At 36.6% G+C, this 14,977-nt stretch overlaps 1 protein-coding gene across 1 annotated transcript in view; it reads left to right on the top strand.

Moving 5' to 3' along the window:
- Positions 1 to 13,971, top strand: part of Octalpha2R (alpha2-adrenergic-like octopamine receptor) — a 98,142-nt gene extending 84,171 nt beyond the window's left edge. Inside the window, exons 2-3 of the mRNA XM_018516796.1 lie at positions 10,063 to 10,440; positions 12,797 to 13,971. Of these exons, the coding sequence (XP_018372298.1) occupies positions 10,063 to 10,440; positions 12,797 to 13,441 (1,023 nt within the window). The 3' untranslated portion in view covers positions 13,442 to 13,971. The remainder of the gene's footprint in view (positions 1 to 10,062; positions 10,441 to 12,796) is intronic.
- Positions 13,972 to 14,977: the final 1,006 nt, after the last annotated feature.

Raw genomic sequence — 14,977 nt, 5'->3', positions numbered from 1 at the left:
ATATATACGACAAGTTTAAACACAAATACGAGACCTCAAACAACTATACATGACAGCACTGCAAATTACTCGTTCCAATCGCTATTGCAAATTGAAACAATTTCCAACAATAGTCAACCAATTGAACGCGACATTACGGAAGCGTGAGAAAGCAATTGACAACTGTTACCGCTAAACAACATGAATTTCGCGGGTGCAACAAGAATGTAGCTTCTGCTAATTCATTGCGACCAACGAATTCGAGCTTGAAATTAAATCTAAAACAGCGTGAATAAGAGAGCCATCGTAATAAATCTCATAAGGACACTGTAGCGCTCGCACATTCTGTCGCGTTCCATCCTTTTTTCCCGACAATACGGAAATTAATGGAAGTGGAGCGAGAAACGAGACGAATGCAGCGAAGTCGGTACGGTACCCACATCCCGCTTACGTGGTCATGCATGCCTGAAGCGGTCGGCCGCATCTTCGCGATAATGCGGCGGACACTTTAAGCCCGGTGGTATGCCGCGGCACGTATCAACGCTCTCCATCGTCACCATTTTCCCAGCACCATTCGTTTTCGGAATGAAAAACGTCGCGCGTCGCGTCGCGTCGCGTCGCGTCGCGTCGCCATCGCCATCGCCGAGTTCGAGCGAACGCGACGATGAATCCCAGCCGCTGGCGCTGAACCGGTTTTCACCGGGTAAACCGCAAAGTGCTCGCGCATTATAAATTTGCATAAATTAAATTCTCCTTTGAATCGAGGCTCGCTTAGGAAAGTGAAGAAGAAAGAGCCACTCTTTCTCTCTCTCTCTCTCTCTCTCTCTCTCTCTCTCTCTCTCTCTCTCTCTCTCTCTCTTCCCGCTTTTCATCATCTCACCGTGTCGTCGCGTTTCATCTCGAAACTCGCTTTTCGTCGCGACGATATCCCTGCTGTCGCGCCGTTTTTCCCTAACTGCTTCACCTCCTTTCATCCACAGCCTTCACAATCCATTTCTCACCCCATTTCTCGTTCTTGTTCTTTTCTCTTCCCCCATCCTTGGAACAACATGGCTGCGCCGTAGTATCTATTGCCTTCGTTTCTCCACTCTGGTCTGGTAGCCGCGTCTTATTTTTCTCCTTCGGGACCGGGACCATTGTTCTCCGCGACGTACCGCGATCGCGGTGTATTCCTAGTAGAATTGAAATTGCTGCCACCCGCCGGCAAATCGAGCCGACCACAATTCCCTGATAAACTCTACAGCAGGGATCCACCACATCAAATTCAAGTCAAGAAAAAAAGAATAATCATTACAAGTCTGTGGTGGGCAAATCTGTCGAGCATCGAAGGTCTTTTTCCTCTAAATAGTCGACATTAATTCTCCCACGATTATCCAAAAAGTTTCTGAGCAATTATTAGACTTCAATTAAACAAACAATGTTAATGTTGCACAAATAATGTTAAGTGGAAAAGCCGCATATGTCAAATTAACATGTATGTACCTACATTTGTATAAAGTAACACATGTAATACATTTGATATGTGCACATAGCACTTCGAAACTAATTTATTTGACAAGCGCCATAAAATGATCTGCGGTATACCTCAACCACTCCCTCCAATTAATTAATATTTTACAAAATGAATTAAACCTCTTGATAGATATAATTAACGATAATATGAGAGAAATGTTGCCGTCATATATGCGCGGGCTGCGTGTGTTGTGTCAGCAAATATGACTTTCGATCCAATCCACTTTTTTTCGCGCTCCGCGAGATTGCTCTCTCATCAAGATTTAGTGTTTCAATCTTGGACATACGACATTGCGCTCTCTTCTCTCGATTTTCGTTGACTCTCAAATCAAGGAATCTCATATACCTTTATTGCTCCCCATTGCATGGCATTTCTGTTCTTAACTGTCGTACGATAATTTATTCGCAACCTCATATTCTGATATTTTGCATATGCATGTACAGAGGTATATTGAAAACTCAATTTACATGTATAGGTATGTTGTATAATGGTACAAAACGTGTGAATAAAAACAAAATATATACGCGGAAAATATCAAAAAGTATCTTTCCTGTTATAATTGTCATAATAGGCAACATTTTCCAACAATTACTGACGAAAAATGTTTTTTCCCATCCCCCCCCCCCCCCCCCCCTCTCTCTCTCTCATATGTTCTCGTTCTCGTATCTCTAAATTTATACCTTTATTATATCACAGCGCCGGATGATATACACTTTTAATTCTCATAAAAGCCGTCCTCATAGAAAAGATTATTAAAAGAAAAAAGATATTTTATGTGTGACAATATATTAAATTCACTATTTATTATATTTTTATTCGTTTATTTTAAGAATAATTTTTACGTAATTTTGAAAAAATTCAATGATTAACTCATACCTTATTTGCATAAAAGACCATAGAATGATTAGTGTACAGAGAACTGTATTGAATTAAGCAAATGCGCGAGAGAGCAGCAGAATACATTTGAATAAAATATAAAATCTGTAGTTACTGAGAGCAAGTCTTATTAACTATAAATGCAACAGCAACGTTGCCTTGCACAATCAGATCAACAAATTAGCTAACAGGAAATACTTTTATTAAGATTAATTACTACTTGCATAATAAGCCGGAAAATAAAAATGAGAATACGGAAACTCCGCATAATTTAGAGACCTGAATTACGCGACACTTGAAGCACAGTTAGAAATAACTTTAAAGAGAATATTTTTCTTTCATATTTGTTTGAATTTAGCATAATTTGTGCAAATTTAGAAAAATAAAACTTTGAAATATAAATTTTTTTAATAACATTTTTACGTAAAACGTTTTAAAAGATAATTTAAAAAACTCGAGATATCCCCGCAGTGATACTATTACGATGATCTGGTTAAATCCGCTTTTGCGAATTGCATAAATTTTTATCATTACAACAATCTATATAGTATATACTATATACGATAAAATCGACATAAAGTTATTGTAGCAAAAAGTTTTTAATATACATGTGCTAAAAAAATGATTTTTTGAAATATGTAATTTCCGTCGAGAATAAGATATAAAATTCATTGCTCGATGTTGATATTGGAGATTATGATTGTCGCTTCCAGTGATAAACATATAAATATTTAAACAGGCACGCGACATTATACGATGATATAGCGATATTGCAGCACCGTCGCCAAACATACGACTCGACGAGATTTGGGTATTATTCGAAACGTACCTTGTCGCTCGTTTACTCAATGCCAGGCAATACCAAAGTTACAGCTTCCATTTCAAGCGATATGACACTTCTCGTAAAGATAAAATGGCGAACCATATATTTCCATGCCATTTCATATTCTCACTTCCATCGTTACTTAGATATTTCGCCACCTCATAACGTCTTGCCGTATTAAAAAAAGAAAAGTAAAAAAAAAATAGGGAAAGACACATACTCGAAAGGGGCATCCTTACATGGAAACGGAGGGAATAATCGAAATTCAGGTCTCATATACTCGTATATATTATTATACGTGGTCTTATTCGATGCGTTTTATCTATCAGCAGTCTATCCTCTCTCTCTGTCAAACTGTTCTTTTTGTTACCGTACCGACTCCAATATCAAAAACTTTTCATCTTTTTCTGACAGTGCCATTGATTATTTCTCACCGCGTAGGTTCTTTTTCTCTCCTTTTTTTTACAAAGCACGTAATTTTCTCGATACAATCGTACACCGGAACTTTTTTCTCCTCGCCGACATCCGTAAGTTCCTTCTCAAGCAATGCGAATATTCTTGATCTTAATTACGTGTCACCGTGTGTCCATGTTTTTACGTCATTTCATTATTTTTATATTCACAGAGAACATTGAAATTCTTTTATAACTACGGCTTTTATCACTACGGCTTTGTTTACAAATCAGTAAAACGCAGTAAAAAGCATTTGTTGTACAAAGCATTAATCGATTTATTGCTAAATATTACTTGATTAAATAATAATATAAGAAAGTCAATATTTTACAATTCAATTTGTTTACTTTTTATGTAGAAAAAATCTTGATGATGATGTTGCAGTTTTATAAAAAAAAATAATAGATTATTAAATAACAAAGAAAAAAGACTCAAGAAATTCGATATAAAATTAAAGATCACATTAAAGACGTTTATATTTACATCCATCTAGCGAAACGTGTAAAATATCAAATTCAACGTCATATATCACAGTACACCGCAATGTCCGCATCGTGGCATGCAATGTACACTGTATTGCTATTACATTTCTGCTATCATCGCCCGTGTGTCACGAACCGAAATTAATTTCTTCATTTACATCTTCATTCGATCTTGCTAGCGTTAGCGTCGACGTCGCGTCGACTAGACGTCCTGGCGTCTCAATGACCGCTTCACAAAGGGAGTATCAATCGAAGTGTCAAAGTAATGGACTTCCAAGCGTAAGAGAGAAACGCTATCTTGATGAATCCTTAATCTTTAAAATAAACTATTAACCAATATTGAAACTAAAATTCCAAAACTAAAAAAATTACATTATTGTATGGTAGATGTAAAAATATAACTTTTTCATTGTTAATGTAAGTCTACAATACAAAACAAATATGTCATATTTCGAAAACATTTATTTCACTCTAGGTTACGTTAAATTTTATATTTACATAGTTTTAATTATAATGATAAATTGAATATTTTTTAATTATATTTTTTCTCAATATTGGAAATGAAAATGCATAATGCTAAGAATAAACTCAAGCTCTCTGATCCTCGAGAGAGTAGTTGATAATTCAATGAAATGAGTCATTAATTAATTAAACGCCACTAATAAACGTCTTTTGTTAGTAATGTCAGAGAGAAAGAGTAAAAAGAAGAATTTTTTATAATTGATGTAAACATTTACGGATAGAGGAACAAAAGGTATAAACTTCACATTAACTTGTATACGGGTGACATATTTACGTTAACGATCCCACATTAATACACTTTCCGAAAACGTAATCTTCCAGTTACACATATACTCGCTCGTTCAATATACCAGCTGACGAAGATTTATGAGCTGAAAGCATAATGCACAATCCTTCTCGTTCCCTCCCCCTCGACATGACGTTAGCTTAAAAAAGCAATTACGAGAAACGGAGAGAAATAGTGTGCTATACACGGACGCGTATACCGAGAACGAAATTAAAAGGAATGTTGATGAAAGAAAGTGAATGAGAGAATAAGTGAATAAGAAAAGGTAAAATAAGAGAATCGAAATGGATAAGAAGAGAAAAATTTTAATTGAACCAGAAAATGAAATTATTTGAGAGAACGAACAAGAATATTCTTCGTTTACCGAAATTGAACGTTTGTGTAGTTTTGCAAACGGTATAGCTATTACACTCTCATTGTCAGCGTAACGCGCGGCATAAAGGTAGAATTTAGTGTTTTTCACTAATATATGTTGTGCATACCAGATTCTATGGAACATGAACGTGCCTAGACTTCGGTGAATAGCACGTTTTTGTGATGTAGTAGAACAAACTAATACAAATATAAGAGAGCGACATGGTGTACAAACACTATTTCTCCCTTTCCTACTCCAAGCCAAGCGACATTAATCGCTTTGCATATCAACTTGCCCTTGACATTGTAGTCAACCAATGCAAACGAGAAGAAGCTTCCATAGTGCACCACTTGCCCCAATTTTCCATCCAATCCTAATTATACAACGTCCGGCAAGCATAAAGGAAGTAGGACGAATGGGCGTTTGCAACTCCGCTTCAAAATTGCACGCCTTTAACCTTTAACATTCCAAAACGTTCGATATGCATATATATGGAGCGCCGATAAGTCAATTCTTTTTGGCTGCATGTTTCATATATCGGGCGCAAATTGGCACCTGTTTATTTTTAAGTTAAATAAAGAGAGCAATATCTCTTGTCTATACAACGATCGATGCATCCTATTGCTTATTTGGCAGAATTTCTTTTAATAGAATAGATGATTGATTTTGTCTAACGCGTTATTATTTGTCTAGATACATCAATATATTTAAAAAAACGTTTCCTCTTTAGTAATATAATATCTTGAAGTCACAGTAATCGATATTCGTTTATTATTTTACTCATACTGGAGCGAGGAATTCCAAAGCTCTTAGAAAAAAAAAGTCGAAGGGCGTAATATACTGGAACAATTCTCCAATCTTTCTACTTTCCATTCAGAAATGAAGTACTTGCCCGCTTTTAATGCCCTCATTTTTTTCTTGCTTTTCGCACCGGTTATTTCTAACCTCATTTATCCTATCATCCTCTTTCTGCCACAAGAACGCACAAAACTGAAAGACAATCAATTTATCACAAGCACACGCGCCGTATATTTACACGCAAGTGATGTGTGTTTCGGCATATAATCACTTTTAACAATGTTTTTAAATTTCATTAACTTTTAATGTACACTGTTACAAATTTCATGAAATTTAATATATTTTTAAGTTACACAATTTGAATTTAATTTTTTCGTGACATTACATTAGATTTAATGTATTTATAACTGAAAAGTATATTTGTGTACATGTCATCAAATTTAATATATTTTTCATGAAATTTTATGAAATTTAATGTACTTTTCGTAAAATTTTATGAAATTTAATATACACGTTCATTACATTTAAGTAACTACTGTAACTTAGTTTTCAGTTAAATCATTCATTACTTTTAATTTCGTTCATAACCACGAACTTCATTTACATGTAAAGGAAGCATTTCCAACAGTGTTGTATACATACGGTTAAGACGTCAGATAAGAATGACAAAGATTACGCATAAATTGAATGGAAAACGTGCTGAATCATTTTTTATCTTCTCTCTCTCTCTCTCGTTTCTCTTTTTAAGATTCCTTTTCAACAATTTCCGTGGATTATTTAATTAATATCTCGAATTTTATATCTAATTAAATAATCCACGGAAGAAACTTACCTATCATCTTCCAAGGTAATGTTTTATCTTACTAACAGTATAGATTATTAACAAGATAGATAATACGCAAATTCATACTTGCAATCTTAGATTAATACGTGCAAACACCCGAAACATGTTCTTGATTGTCCACCTATAAGTACTCATAATATGAATACTTATTCTATGTTTGTCTAAAGTTTAAAGCAATCGGCAATCCTCTCGGCAATCTTTTTATCTTACGATGAGAAATTCCTGGGCTTATATGTATCTTTGACATTCGACATAATTTCATGATCCAATTACAGTATCAGCACACTATTTTTGTTTTTCCGTCAACGAAACAATGTATTGTCGCACAGGTATCTCCCTTGGGAACGTTTCACAGATTTCTGATGGCTTTTCCGACGAATTTCGCTTTCAGTCCGCATTGTCTGGCTACATACGGTTCGTTTCCACTCAGGCCATCCTTACTATTCATATTTTCATGAATTTTCATTCGTAGGATTGTTCGTTATTTCGTGTGTATTCAAGTTTGTATTAGTGGCTCGGCTATGCGACAAGAAGATTATTGGTTTGGAATTCTTGCTGAATCACAATGAATCTTTTTTTTACTCTGATAGATCATCAAAATGTAAATGCGCAAATCTCGCGAACGATGGAAAGCGTGAATAATTTTTATTCGACGAAAATGACATCGGATTACTTGCCTCGACGGCTCTCCAGCTTGCTCTTCAATTCCATGCCCAAATGGAGAGAATTCTTTTAAAGTGGAGAAATAATTCGCCTAGGTTTTACATATATCGTCGGTTATATTGCCTATTATTATTAGTAAGAAAACTATATAATGAATATTCTTTTCTTAAACACTTTTATTTTAATAAGATTCTGTTTAATAAGATATAACTTTTTAGAAAATACAATAATTAATAACTTCATGGAGAAGAGAAAAAATGTTTTTCAAGAATTTTTTAAATTAATGGTTGAGATTTAAGATAATTATCTTGTTAACAATTTAAACTGTCTATGTCAGCTAAAACTTTTACGCATGAAGAACTTTTTCTAAAAATAAACACTTTTTCCTTCACAGAGTGGTCTGATGATTAAAAGTATTTTGCAAACTTGTATCAGTCTTAACATAAGAAGACAAAGACAAATCTATATTTTCGCGATGGTGTACTGACAAATAAGCTGCTTGACTTTCGCGCTTTTATAAATATATATAAATCATATATTGCTGAAGAAATTGCTCATTATCTTGCGCATTTGCGCCCGTGGTCCTACACCTGGTGCATCTTTGAAAATTTCTTGTCGCAATAAGAGAGCATTTTGTTGCCAAGATATATACAAAAGATGCGAGAAAGAGAGGAAATAATGAAAAGCAGTGGAATAAGAACGCAGAGAGTTTAAGTGTCTATTAAGAATTTAAATTCATGCCACGGTCGTTTAATTTCCGCTTTTCACGAGTGATTCTAAGAAATTAATACCTGACGAATCTATCAAGTACTAAATTAAATCATTTGGTTTTTAAGTCTATTTAATTTGATTCTTTAACGTTGATTATTTAATGCACTTTGCATGTCTCTATACACAAAATACAATTTATTGTTATGATATAAAGCTGATAAACGAATAAATTTACTGTGTGTGGAGCAATACAAATGCTTTAATTAAATCCTGGAAAAACATGTGCACGACTATCAACATTTACGTTATTTACATCAATATTCTGCGGCATGTATCTTGGAACGAGATAAAAAGGAACGTGAACGAATATTAAGAGAGTATAAGTAAATTCTTATATTAAAATTACCTAATTAACCTAGTTACGAGGTAAAATTTTCTGAATCTGTTTCTCCCCTAATGGAAGTCTGTCCTTTCTGAGCCCATTATACAGCACAATTCAAGGATGAATTGTAAGTGAATATTCTGCTAAAAGCATAGACAAAACTAAAAGCTTTAGCAAAAAGTGTGCATGAAATAGCACTCTCATTCAAAGATATTACACTTCTTGATTTTCTCTACATTTTCTCGAGAAATGACACAATACATATGTATTTATAGAAAAAATTTACAAGTTTCCATATCAACTTTAATATTAATTTTAGAAAATAATTTATAAATATGCTAATATAATGTAAAAGTATGATGCTTGTATACAGATGTTATAAGTACTTTATACACATTAGGTTCTTTTCTTTATATGTATATTATATAATATATAATTGTACTGTGCACATTTAATACAAATCACTCGCTTACGCTTAATCGCACATTCGTAATTCGACGTGACGAGAGATATTAGCCAAGTAACGCGCGCTACCGAGTTTACTTCTCAGATACTAAGGCTGTACTGCACTTACTAACAGTAATCATATTAGTGCATGTAAAGTTAAAGGCATGCTTGGAAACGCATTCGCACGCGAGTTATGCGGCGACATAAATTTGAATATAGTTTAAGCCTGCGTTATACGCGCGACCGCACGTTGCATCGTGAATTAAGAGAGAGAGAGAGAGGAGTAAAATTAAATTCTAGCACTCATATTCACGCTCGACGGACGTGCGCGAGGTTCTTAAAGCGAGATTGTAACGTAGTTCGTTGCACGTATACAGGACATACCGGCGCGGGAGCGGCGGCGTAAACCTAGTTAAGCACATTCTGAACGCCGCTATAAAAGTGTTGTGCATTCTCGACATCGAAATCAGATCTTCTCAGAAATAGAGCGCCAAAGTTATAGAGTGCTTTCCAAAACGGGGGATTTATTTCGAAGAATTACTGCACCCACTTACAGATATCGAACATATCGTGCGAATGACAACAGAAAATCAATTGACCCATATAACCAGCAAATTCGTTAAACGTTGACCGATATATAAAGCGATAATGAAGTACATCTGTTAATCTTGAAATATACTTACGTATAGTAACAAGAATGTAAAAGTGGATAGAGTTAACTAATTATTCGCGCGCAGCTGTTTTTCTTTTGTCTCTGTAATAAATGTTATATGTATATTAAACAGGGCTATGGTTGAAAGAAATTTTTCTGATTGGAAAAAGTTAGAGATAGAAAAATACAAGTATAAACATTAAAATGAATATCAATTGTTGTGTCAGAAAATGCAAAAGCATTGAAATATGAAGAATCCGCTTTTGTTTGTTTCAGCTATCGGCGGACATCGGGTATGTCCTTTACTCTGCTCTGGGCAGCTTTTACATCCCATCCTGCATCATGGTCTTTGTGTACATACGTATATACTTCGCTGCCAAGGCTCGCGCGCGTCGCGGCATCCGGAAGCAGCCCCGTCCACGTGTGGTACCGCCGGAATCGCCTGACATCAGGCAGACCAGTTTCACTCAGAGCACACCGGCAACCGACACTAAGAAGCCTCCGGGATCAGTTATGGAAAATGTTGCCACGATCGAGAACCAGCCGGTCCAGATACCGATTGTCACGTGTGACTTCGCTAGTGACGTCAGCACGTCGGAAGCTGATCCTGGCGGAGGCACTAGCATACCAATGGAAGAGAAGGATACGCTCAAGGTACAATTTCGAACCATTTCAACAATACTTTTTGCGACAGATATTTCTGCGACTTGAAATTTGAAATTAAATTATATCGGGAAATATCAGAAGTTATTATAGTCTATGTATATAGTAGATGTTATATAGTTTCATAAAATAATTTTATGAAAATATTATAAAAGTATTGTAGTAATTTGTATCCCGAAATCAATTATACTTTGCACGGTATTTAGTTTCGTTTTTCAAATTCCAGAAATTTTTTCATACGAGACTTACGAGATGCCTTTGCGCGATAGGTGCTTCTAACTTAATCTCTAATAAAATAATTAACTTTAGAGGGTGTAACTCTTTCTCGATATTATGATTTTGAATTACGATTGACGATTTTAATTTAGTAAGTAACAATCTCAAATTTAATATCTATTAAACTATTTTACTTTTATTTTTGTAATATGTAATCACGTAATTAATATGCAAGGTAACCATCTGATAAGCGTACATTTTAAGAATCAAGGAAATGTTCGAATTTAGAGAATATCTTTCTTTTTTTTGTACGGACATACCAACTGGTCATTCACCATTACTCTCATCACATATCGTCAATATCTCGTATAAACCTCATGTAAAAATAGAACCAGAGTAAATCTTCGGAATCAGATATTTCGTATTCGGAATACAGTTCGTGGAGCCGAATTGGACAAAGATCCCAGCGAAAGAGGGTATAATACGGCAGCAGTATCACTATCGTGGATCAGGATATCCACGATATGCGATCAATCGATCTAAATACGAATGTCTCTTGTCATATTCCATCAGATTATAGTCTTTTATCGCTTTTCGTAAACTATACATCGATATCTTGATAAATTGAAACTCGCGTATCGAGAATATTCTACCAATGACAATCGTATTGCTTTACGTCAAACATTATAAAATTAATATATGACACGCACACGCACGCGCTCTCTCTCTCTCTCTCTCTCTCTCCTCTCTTTGACGACATGGAGATATTGTCTGTCGAGATACGTCAGTCAATATTCATACATACATATGTATATGCGCTTGTACGATGATAGATTAGGTTAGGTTTATAATTGCGCAGAGTTACTAATGCGTTAGTAACTTTATCGACACTCTATTGAATAATATTTATATAGGATAACTCGTATTACGGCAAATGAATATGCACTGCTTCCAATCCAATGAAAGAACATGAACCGTTTCGCATATCCGTTTTGTTTCATTCAATAGTACAGCCTTTAAACTGCGTGAAGCATTCCCTTATGTCAATACATTGCGGAGAATAAATCGCTTTTTGTGTTAAGCGTTAAATCTCGTTACAAAAGAAGATTGGAGAGTCCATTCGTTTGTCAAGATTATGCAGCGGTGCACACCGAGGAAAATTCGTATGACTGAGCGAAGTCGCGTTTGTAATTACGTACGAAAATACAGTTTTATACCGAGACAGGGAGATAATTGCACGGGGATGAGTTTCCCATTCCGACTGTCGCGCAATTATACGAATTCTCGTTCAAACTTGAGCGCAAGAACACGCCCGCCTTTGTTACCTCGGGCTTCGTATATATAACAGCTGCATATCAAAGAGTCTCGTGATAATCTTGCCCATTCGTATGAAAATCATACGTCGCATGTACGTATAAGAATTGACGCACGTAACGTGCAATTTTATCAGATTTCTGAGATTTAAAGAAATTTACATGTACAACTGATTAACAAAGAAAGGAGTTGGGAGATGAATAATAATAATTTGCTCTTGACACTTTACAATTCAGAATATTACAACACCTATAATATAAAATATTATAATATTCTATTACGTTTATCGTGTTTTAGTAAATTTCCAGATAAATTTTAAATTAACTTTTATTTCGTATAAAAATTCAAAATATGATTGTTGAGAAATTTTTTTGTGGGAATTTTTTACTTTCGCAGTGAATTAATTTTCAACATGTTTCACAAATTTACTGCATATTCAAAATCTTATCTCAAAACTAACAGTTTATAATATTGCGTATCTAGAAAGTTGCAAAGAACCTGTTCTGGCAAAGTAATATGCCCACGCAGCGCTGACAGTGCTGATACGGCGACTGTTACATCGCATAATATGCACGTGCATAAAATGTGAAGCGATTACTTGATGATTGCCTATTTAAGTTTAATTTTAACACTACATTTACCTCAAGCGAGAGATAATTTTCCATTCAACTTTCCTAAAAAGAAAAAACTTATTTCTACCAGAGTAATTAAAAATATCAGATTTATACTTGACGATTATAAAAAAGAAAAAAATGACGTAAGAAAAGTTGACGTTTAACGTGATACTTATGTAGGGTAACTACGTATTTTGTCGTAGGTGCAGAGTATACCGGTACCGGCGCAGAAGAGCAACCTGAAAGCGACCCTGTCGGTGAACGGGGACGGACAGACAGGAGGTCAGAATGTACCAGCATCGGCATCGGCGACGGCGGCGGCGGCGGCGGCGGCAACGGTGGTGGCGCGATGCCGAGCGCCCAGCGTTGGCATCGACGTCGACATGGTGTCCGAGTTCGATCCCTCGTCGTCGGACAGTGGGGTGGTGTCGAGATGCGCGGTGGTGAAACCACTGAAGCTGCGACTGTGCCAGCCGATCTTCGGCCGTAAGCACGTAGGTAAGTCGAAGAGGGAACACGCTGATGTGAGCCGTCACGCGGGCAAGGACGAGTCCGACGGGAAGATGAAGCAGCGCGATCCGGAGAGAGAGAAGAGGAGACTGGCGAGGAAGAAGGAAAAGCGCGCCACGATGATACTGGGTTTCATAATGGGCAGCTTTATCGCTTGTTGGTTGCCCTTCTTCGTTCTTTATATCGTCAAGCCACTCTTTCCTGATTTCGAGATACCCTCGCAGGCCTTCGTAATCGCTTTCTGGCTCGGCTACACCAACTCGGCGTTGAATCCCTTCATTTACACAGTCTTCAATAAGGATTTCCGCCGTGCTTTCCGCCGAATATTGTTTAAGTGAGCAATACAATGTGTCAGGGTCGACCAAGAGGGACGCTAACGATAATTATAATTATACATACATATATTTTCCGTCCTCGGGTATGAGAGAATACTCCGACAGTACTCCGAGGATGTTTTCTCGATCGCATCGCGCAATATCCGATCTGTTTCCTCGAGCTATCCTCGAGAGAAACTTTAATCATAAGAGGAAGGTGAAATTTTACAATGCCGCGGAAACATTTGCGAAAGATGGAATCGGAAATGCGAGGAGTTTACGACAAGACGAGAAGTTTGCGTTTCAGATCGAAAAAAGTTTTCCCGCTGATTTTTTCGGAATACAAAGCGAGCACTGAAAACTGCAGAATCGCACGTGTGAAGAATAAGAATCGAGAGGAGACAGCACACGTCTCTGAATTCGTATATTCCTTCAGAATGTTTATTGTTATCTTTCAAAAAATTGACTTTTTTGCGACCGTCAAATCAACGTACAACTTTACCTCTTTACAATAACGTTAGATACGTCGCGCATTGTAAGTCGCATTTTGGATACGAGAGATCCATAACTGATTAGAAAAGAACTTTTTTCATAAACGTCAAAACTCGAGAAAATCTTTCTTTCTGCGTTGTCAAATGGTAAAACTAGAGTATGAAAAATCTTATTGAGATATAGTGTGTTTCCAACACACACTAGAAAGATCAATTAAACAAGTCCCTTAACGCGAGCAGAGAATCGAATTCTACTACCTTTACACAACTCACACGGACTTTGTACATGCTGCATGCGACAGATCAACGAAAAATCCACACTATTCGCTTGGCTGGCCAAGGGAACACAATCCGCTACGCGCACGGATTACTTACTCTCGAACTTATGACATACCTTAGAAAGGTAAGCGAACCGCTTCGAAGACCAAGAGGCAGCATATCGCTCCTTCCTCCATCCCCCGCGCATTTTTTTACTGGCCATTCTTCTTCCACAAAAGAATATAGAGGATAGCAGGCGAAATCCGCAAGCAGGAGGAACACGCTGGCTATGGATGGAGGATATTATTTCCGTGCCTAATCTCATGTCACGTTCACGTTTACGAGAGGCATGACAATTCAAATTTGCGTACATGCAACGCAGACGCAGCATGCACATGTTTATGTAGATATACTCAGTTTCACCGTGGAAAAATAATTGAACGAGTTGCAAACTTCATAGCACGCTATCTGAGGCCAGCTATCGCTGCGAGCAAAGGACGCACAATCGCACAGAATGTAAATTGAAGAGTGTTCAATTGTATGCTTGTGCATATTTACGCGATCGAAGGAGGAAGGAATACTTTACGAACACCGTGACTTATCGGTTACGTCAACACCAACCAACGTTGAAGATCATCGGCAGATCTACTGACAAATAAATGAAAACGCGAGACAGTATATGATATAGATATACGTTTCCTACTAAGTAGATTTTCGCGCGTCGTGGGCTCGAGACAGCCCCTTTAAACGTCCGACGTTCCAATCGTGAATCTTCGATGTTATACTTTTAACGGAAGGATTACGCATGTAT

Source organism: Trachymyrmex cornetzi, unplaced genomic scaffold, assembly GCF_001594075.2.
Source record: "Trachymyrmex cornetzi isolate Tcor2-1 unplaced genomic scaffold, Tcor1.1 scaffold646, whole genome shotgun sequence".
NCBI lineage: Eukaryota > Metazoa > Arthropoda > Insecta > Hymenoptera > Formicidae > Trachymyrmex > Trachymyrmex cornetzi.
This window is presented reverse-complemented; position numbering and strand designations above follow the sequence as displayed.